Raw genomic sequence first — 9,084 nt, 5'->3', positions numbered from 1 at the left:
CTTCAAGCTCTCCTCAATTTCAGCAAGCAACATTGAGTTATCTGCATATTGCAGGTTGTTAATAAGCCTTCCTCCAATTCTGATGCCACATTCATCTTCATATAATTTAGTTTTTCTGATAATTTGCTCAATGTACAGATTGAATAAGTATGATGAGGGTACAATTCTAACACACACCTTTCCTGATTTTAAACCACCCAGTTTTCCCTTATTCTGTTCCCACAGCTTGTATATACACATGTATAAGTTCTGAATAAGCACAATGCAGTTTTCTGGAATTCCTGTTTTTTTTTCAAGGCTATCCACAGTTTGTTATTGTCCTCACAGTGAAATGCTTTCGCATCTTTAATAAAACACAAGTAAATCTTTCTGGTAGTCTCTGCCTTGGGCCAAGATCTATTTGACATCAGCAAGGGTACCCCTTGTTCCATGTCTCCTTCTGAAATTGGCCTGCTCCCTACAACTCCCTGTCAATTCACTGCTGCAACTATTGTTGGATGAAGAATTTTATTTGCATGTGATATCAATGATACTGTTTTACAATTTGAGCATTTTGTTGGTTCACCTTCCTTTGGAATAGGTACAAATATGGATCTATTTTAGTTAGTTGGCCAATATAGTTGTCTTCCAAATTTCTTGGAATGCATGTGTGAGTTCTTCCAGTGATTCTTCAATTTGTTTCACATCTATAGTCAACTAATTTGCCAAGGGTGAAGGGAAACTTTTTAATTAATAGTTGGGAAGACATACTGTTGGGAAAACTAGCTTTCCACCAGCAGAAAAATAAAATGGGATCTATGCCTCACACTATACACAAAACAAATTCAAAATGAATTTAAGTTCTAAATATGCAAACTAAAACTCTAGTAATCTTAAATAAAACTATAGGGATGATGTTGTTGGGCATAGTTTACAACCATGGATCATTTAATATAACAAAAGAACAAGTAGCAGAGATGAAACAAATAAATTGAACCTAACCTCAGTTTGAGACTTTTTTTCATAAAAAATTATCTTCATAAATCACATATCTGGTAAGAATATAATAAGCTATATATACATATTACTTGACAATTTAACAGCATAAAGACAAATAACCCAATAATAAAATAGGCACATGAGTTGAATAGATGTTTTACACAAAATATCAAGCAACCTGTCAGTGACCATATGTAAAGACACTACATATCATTTGTCCTCAGAAAGATGCAAATAAAACCCACAAGGAGACACCATTTAATTCCCGCTAGAGTGGCGAAGACAAAACTCAAACCAATTCAGAAATGACACCTGCTGAGAGAGATGTGGGGAGATATGTACCCATATGATGTACTGGTAAGGAGAGGATGAAGCTGTCTACACTAATACCATACAGTAGTCTCAGAAACCCTACGTAGGGGTCTCTATGAGTCTCATTTGAGTAAATGTCAGTTGTTCATTTTACTCCCTTACTAGTAGAAAGACAACATGGTGTAGCTCTTGTCACTGTGGTTCCTCAAAACACTAAGGCATAAAAAGATAATATTACCTAGCAATTCCACTTCTAGGTATTTGCTCCTAAGACTTTAGCTCAGAGGATTTAACAGTTATGTACAACAATGCTCACAATAGCCAAAAGATGGGAGTGGGGTATGTGGAGGAGGAATCAATGCCAGAGATGAATGGTGAAACAAAATGTGGTACATGTTCACAATGTGATACTATTCATCCAGTTTAATAAATGAAGCCCTGAAACATGCTACAGTATAGATGGAGTTTGAAGACGTTAGGCTGAGTGAAAAAAATGAACCATAAAAGGATGTATATTATATGAGCTAAATGATACCGCCCAAAATAGTAATTGTACAGAACCCAAACTGTATTACTGATCTCCAGGGCTAAAGGAAGGGAGAATAGGAAGCTAATAATTATGAAAATATTACCTTGTTTAAGGGAGGGATGCACAGCCAATTAGTTGTGCACATGTAAAAAGTTGAATTGGAAAAGGTTGGTGCAATGAATACATTTATAATATCAATGAGAAGAAGAAAGCTATCAATGTACAATGGAAAACCTCATTGAGTTTGACTCCTGGGTTTGGAGATCTATCATTGTTTTTATTATGATCGTCCACCATCCAACAACAGACTGGAAGACTTGCCCACCCTGCACCATCCTCAAATCTATATTAGTCCTTCATTGGAGCTGGAGTGCCAGTGCCCCTCCTTGGATGACGCCTAGGGATTGGCCCTTCCTGATAATATGTGCAATGTATGTGAGGCAAAGTCTCACCATTTCTTCCAACGAGCATGCAGATGGTACTACTTACCTTATAGATTTATTAACTCTTTTGTCATTCTATAAAGAGCCCTGGTACACTGCTAACTATTACCAGCTTCTGTGTGAGAGGAAGATGAGGCTGTGTGCTCTTGGAAAGATACTGTATATAGTCTAGGAAATCCCATATAGGGTCTCTACCTGATGACAGTCGGTTTTTCAGTTTCCTGTCCGTGAATGTTATATTTAATATTTTTACAAACACCATAATTCAAAGGCGTCCAGTCTTCTGTAGTTTCCTTATTCACTGCCTAGGTTTCATATGGGAAATGAATAGATAGAAAATACAGTATACTACAGTCCTTCACATGGAATATTTACTCAATACGTTAAAAAAGATCTTTTGCAGCCGATTGGCTCAGTGCACTTACACTCACTGCCAGCGGCTGATTCCTACTCCTAAGATCCGATAGAACAGGGCAGAACCGCCCCTCTGTGTTTCTGAGAGTGAACTCTTTACAGGAGAAAGAAGCCTCATCTTTCTCCTGAGAAGCAGCTGGAGGTTCCAAACATCCAGCCTTGAGGTTAGCAGCCTAATACATAACACACTACATCACCAGGTCTCGCCCTTTGATTTCTTGACTTCTGCTTCCATGGGCATTGATTGTGGATCCAGTGAAAATGACATCGTAGACCATTTTAATCTTGGCTTCATTTATTGTGATGCCTTTTGTTGACCCAGTTGTGAGGATTTTTGTTTTCCTTATGTTGAGTTGTGAAATATGGAAGGCTGTCTTCCATCTTAGCCACTAAGTGCTTAAGGTATTCCTTGCTTTCACTAAGCAAGATTGTGTCCACATATTGCAAACCAAACCAAAGGTCATTGCCATCAAATCAGTGTTTACTCATAGGACCCGCAGAGGGTTTCTGAGACGGTAATTGCGTGTAGGGCTAGAAAGCCCAGTCTTGCTCCTGCAGAGGCTGCTGGTTTCCCAGTGCTGACCAGGTGGATCACAGCCGACCCTGTAACCACTACGACACCAGGGTTTAGTCTGCCTCCAGTCCTGATGCTGCAGTCTTCACCATACCGTCAAGCTGCTTGGATTATTTGCTTAGCACACACATACTAGCAGTGATAAACAATGATCCCCTGACAGTTGCACTTCCTGACTTCAGACCAGGCAGTATCACCTCATTCTGTTTGAATGAGTGCCTTTGGTACGGCTTCCATATGAAGTCAATGAAGTGTTCGAGTTCCCTTTGCAACACCATCCATATCTTCTCGGGTCTACACCGCTGAATGTCTTTGCATTTTCAATAAAACCCAGGCGAACATTTTTGCAGTTTTGGCCACATTCATTGATTTCAGCAAGCATTATTACTCATCTCTTCCTTGCAATCTGGCTTGACTTTCTGGATTTCCCTTGTGATGGAGTGCCACAACTATATTTGTGTTGTCGTTAACACAATTCTATTTGAAGGGGAGGCTAATGATATTGTTTGATAATTTCTACATTCTGTTGGGTCATCTTTCTTTGGAGTGGGCACAGTTACGGATATCTTTCGGTCTTGACCCAGACCCGTGAGTACCAGCACGGCATGCTTAATCAAAACCTGCCCATTGACGGGCTGTCCATTCTTGGGACTTGTGCTTTTCACAGATGCCTTCAGTGTGGGTTGGACTACTTCACGGACCTTCATACAGGGTTCAATATTGGCCAATTCTTTCTGGCGTAGACTAATTCTAATAGACTATAATTCTTCAATATTGCAAATCAAAGCTTTATTTTGTTTCCTTTGGCTCTTTCAGCTTGATATACCTGGTTATCCACTTGCTTTCCTAATTCCAAGTCTTTGCACATTTCATTATAATTCATTACTTTGTATTCTTGAGCTTGTTTCAGAATCTAATAAAAGCACAATCATACAAATACATACCTTTGCTTTTAAAAAAATGTTTGCTCTCTATGTTGTTGCATGTGGGACTGTTTCCTTTCATTGCTGTGAGATATTCTACACTAATGTATTTGTAAGAGATTTCTAATAAAACCATTTTTGGTACTCTGACTTTAGATTTGTTCTGAAGAAATCTAAGAGCAACCTAATATTTTGGTTTGTTGGTGATCTTTATTATTAGACATGAAATTAAAATATTATCTATGTCTAATCTAGCTCTCAATAAAAAATATTTATCTTTATTATTATTTATTATTTCCTTTTTACTCTAATAATGGTGATATTTTGTTTTAAATTCTATTTGCTTTTCGTTATTGACTTTTTTCCCATTTTAGAAAAGTTAATTTTGTTTATTTTTCTGAGCATCGGCACATAGAAGTTCTGAGAAATGGCTTTATTTCCTCATTAATACCTGTACATATTTCCTCATTACACTCTGGGGAAAATATTGAGTAATGCATGGATCATCAAAAGAACATGGAAAGAATAGCGAGTCACTCTACACAAAAGAGCTAGTCAATATTCCACCATTTGAGGAGGTAGCAGATGAGCAATAACCAATGGTGCTGAAGGAAGAAGTTCTAGATGCATGAAAATCATTAGCCAAAAACAAGTCTCCAGAAATTGATGGAATGTCCACTGAAATATTTCAACAAACTGATGGCACACTGGAAATACTCACCTATACCAAAAAATTAGGAAGAGAGCAAATTGGCCAACTGGCTAGAAGAGATCCATATTTGTACCCATCTCAAAGAAAGATGACACAACAGAATGCTCAAATCAAAGAACAATATCATTAATATCATATGCAAGTAGAATTTTGCTGCAGATCAGCCAACAATGGTTGAATCATCACATTGACAGGGAACTGCCAGAAATTCAGGGCAAATTTAGAAGAGATCTTGGCGCAAGGTATATTATTGATAATGTCAGATGGAAAACAAAGCATACCACAAGGATATTTACTTGTGTTTCATTGACTATGCCAAGGCATCAACTGGGTGGATCATAACAAACTATGGATAGTTTTGAAAAGAACATGAATTCCAGAACACTTAATTGTGCTCATGTGGGACTTGTAAATGGATCAAGAGGAAGTTGTTCAAATGGCACAAGGGAATACTGCATGGTCTAAAATCAGGAAAGGTATCAGGGAATCAAGGGTGTATCCTCTCACCATACTTAGTCAATCTGTATGCTGAGAAAATAATCAGAGAAGGTGGATTATGTGAAGAAGAACGCAGCAACAGGATTGCAGCTGACACAACCTTGCTTTCTGAAAGTGAAAACTTGAAACACTTGTTGATAAACATCAAAGACTGTAGCCTTTAGTGTGAATTAAAATTCTATGTAAAGAAGACCAAATCCTCACAATTAGGATTTGATGAATGGAGAAACGATTGACATTGTCAAGGATTTCATCCATAATCAATGTTCATAGAGATCAAATGACAGTGCATTGAATAAATCTGTTGAATGAGGTCTCTTAAAGTGTTGGGGGAAAAAAGGAGGTTACTTTGAGAATAAAGTGTGCCTAACTCAAGCCATCGTATTGTCAACAACCGAATAGTCCTGTGAAAGTTGGGCTTCGAATAAAGAAGACGGAAGAAGAATTGATGTGTTTGAATTATGATATCGGTGAAAGTTCCATGGACAGCAAAAAGAACAAACAAATCTGTATTGGAAGACATCCAGCCAGAAAATTCCTTAAATACAAGAATGGTGAGAATTTGTCTCACATATTTCGGTCATGTTATCAGGGGAGACAAGTCCTTCGAGAAGGACGCCATGCTTGGGAAAGTGGAGGAAGACTCTCAACAAGAAAGATTGGCACCGTGTCTGCAGCTATGGGCTCACACATAAGAACAGTTATGGCTCAGGGCTGGGCAGGGTTTTGTGCTTGGGTATATAGTGTTGCCAGGATTTGAAACCAACTTGATGGCACAGCATAAGAAGAACAATCTGTAAATAATATGTTAACTGGATTTCATGTACTTTCAGCTCTTTTCCGATTAGTTCTATCAACTAGCAAGACATATGAACCGATTCAATGGCACCGAAAAGCAAGTAAGCAAGAAATATAAGGCTTTCTCTTCCAACAAAGAGTTACACCTTATAAACAAACCCTAATGAGCAGTTAGGCTCTAGCCTCTAGTGCTACTTTGAGTCAGAATCAACTCCATAGCAGTGATATTTTATATTTACATTTAATCTCCATTTCGCGCCAGAAGAAATAATGATATCACAATTTAAGTGAAATTGGAAGTTACTTTTGCGCTTGTACATCTAGCATCCCTTGTCCCAATATCAGGAGTCTTATTACTGATTCCTTTATTCTTGAACACCCTCAATTACTATTCTTCCAGTGAGTACAACGTAGACATGCATGAATGATGAACATTTTTTACTTCTTAAGAATTATTTTAATACTATAGGGATATGGTGGGAAATATAAATCATATTGTTGTTGTCTGGTAAAAGGAGATCAATATATTCTCTAAAGAATATATAAAACATTTCAAGAAATATAACCTACAGCTAACATTTGAAATGCAAGAAAATTAATGTTATTTTTCTCTTTTTGTAGAAAATACAAGACACATCCTCATGATATATGAAGAAGATGCTGAAGAATGGGCTCTGTATTTAAGGGAAGTTTTTTCACATGCAGTAAAAAAGGAAACAATTATGCTATATTGCTTGGAAAATTTCTCTCTTCGACATTTTGAATCACTGAAGATGAACTCTTACAAATGTAAACTTTTAATATTATCAAACAGCCTGCTGACAGATCTAACTCCCAAGAAATGTCAATTTTTGGAAAAGGTACTGCAGTCACCAGGAAGTGTGGTTACTCTGCTGTGTGGGGTGAAGAGTTCAGATCAGCTCTATAAGTTACTAAATATCTCTGGAGACAGATTGGAAATCTCAACAGAGCAAGAGCCAGAAGACTACATCTCTCTCATCAGGAGTGTCCTATTCAAAGGTATTGATGCCACATTTTATCTGTTTTTACATTTTTTTAGCTAATAATGAATACTTGGGTATTAGCAAAAGAAAAAAAGAAAACAAGAATGCCAATTTTATTTAGCCATATTGTGCACTTCCTCAGAATGAGGAATGAATCTTAATTTCTAGTTATATTGAGTCAAGATGTATATATCAGTTGTTACAAAACTGGTATATAAATGTGGTAGTCAGGGCGGCCTTTATGAGGCCATGATGCAACTAGTGTGATATGCTATCTTATATGCTTTCCCATATACCACTTTTATTCTGAAATCTGCCTTCTTATTTAGTGGGGGAGGATTGAATTCATAATATCAAAACTAGTATTGGTGCTAGCCACTAGGAAGCCAAATTTGAAGCTTTATTTTAAAATCATTGCATGCTTGTCAGGCTAATAATTGTATAATATCTGTTACTGTGATGTGGAATAACGTTATTTTTACTCATTGTAGTTTGTGAGTATAACCACCATGATAAAGAGCAGAACACAACGTTTCAGTCAATTACATTCCAGGGTAATAGTTCCCACTGTAAAGTGTGCTAAAGTTCAAAATCCCTACCCCAGTTATACTCTGCCTTGCTGTAGACATGGACTACAGTGAGCAGTTTTCCTTGTTTGGCCAACCCTCAGCAGCCTGTCAATCAGCTACTATTTCAACCCTTTAATAGGCTGAGGTAAGGTTATGATTTGCTCTGGTCATATAAAGCAAGGAGTCCCCATTGAGCAGTGACAGGCACTGGGCTGTTAAACTCAAGGTAGGTACTACAAATCCAGCAACTTTTCCTTGGGAGAAAGACAAGACTGGCTGCTCCAGTAAACATTTACATTATGGAACTCCCTTAGAGTCAGAATCCACTCAGTGACAGTGTCACATAAGCTGGTGAGTGGCCACTCTTCTTCTTGGAGCATGTTTTTGTGTTCTTTGAAGACTCTCTCCCTCCCTTGGGCTAACTTCTCTGAAGTGCCTTAATGAGATGAATGTGTCCTCTGCTCTCAGCTCCTAGGCTTGGTGATCGATTTCCTATAAATTCTCACTATTATATTTCAATTGTCCACTCGTGTGTGTCTTGGTCCGATCCTTCTGAAATACATCCGAGTTGGTTCTTTAGTCTTACTTGGTCCATACCTGTACATAAAACCTTCATTCATTTGTGTCCTTTGAGAAAATCTGATGTGCAAGGCATGTCTCACACTCAAATTAACAATGTAGCCATAGGATTTTGCCTCTAGTTTAGTGGTTCTCAACCTGTGGGTTGTGACCCCTTTGGGGGTTGAACGACCCATTCACAGAGGTCATCTGATTCATAACAGTAACAATGACAATGATTTTATGGTTGGGGAGTCACGACAACATGAGGAACTGTATTAAAGGGTCATGGCATTAGGAAGGTTGAGAACCATTGCCCAAACATGATTTTAGCATAAGCATAGGTATTTTATAAATCCAGGGAACACATAACAATCCCATACAGTCTGCTCATGATCTCCCTAGGCAGGAAGGCTGCTTCCTGATCCCACATTCTTCCTCAAGGGGAAGGATGGTACTTCCCGCACATCAGCAACTCTAAAGACAAGATCCTTCTCCTTATTTTCTAGTTTCCTAAACTTTTCTAATTTAACCGTTTTATTATATTGTTGTATGAGTTATCTGTTTCTGCATTAAGAAAACCCCAAACTCTAGAGTGAGTACATGAAAGTAACCAACAATGATTTTATCACAGATTCTGTGGCTCAGGAACAGGAAGAGTTTAGCTGGGTGGTTCTGATTCAGGGTCTCCCTGAAGTTGCAGGCAAGCTATTCTGGGCCACAATCACTTGAAGGGGACGCTGGGGGAAGAACTGTTTATAGGGGGTGCATT

The 9,084-nt window shown here is 38.0% G+C and overlaps 1 protein-coding gene across 1 annotated transcript in view; it reads left to right on the top strand.

Moving 5' to 3' along the window:
• The first annotated feature begins 6,810 nt into the window (after window positions 1-6,810).
• BANK1 (B cell scaffold protein with ankyrin repeats 1) overlaps window positions 6,811-9,084 on the top strand; it is a 323,683-nt gene continuing 321,409 nt past the window's right edge. Inside the window, exon 1 of the mRNA XM_045284327.1 lies at window positions 6,811-7,201. Within this exon, the coding sequence (XP_045140262.1) occupies window positions 6,823-7,201 (379 nt within the window). The 5' untranslated portion in view covers window positions 6,811-6,822. The remainder of the gene's footprint in view (window positions 7,202-9,084) is intronic.

Source organism: Echinops telfairi, unplaced genomic scaffold (genome assembly GCF_000313985.2).
Source record: "Echinops telfairi isolate 266 unplaced genomic scaffold, ASM31398v2 ScPeMD7_7468;HRSCAF=8506_0, whole genome shotgun sequence".
NCBI lineage: Eukaryota > Metazoa > Chordata > Mammalia > Afrosoricida > Tenrecidae > Echinops > Echinops telfairi.
This window is presented reverse-complemented; position numbering and strand designations above follow the sequence as displayed.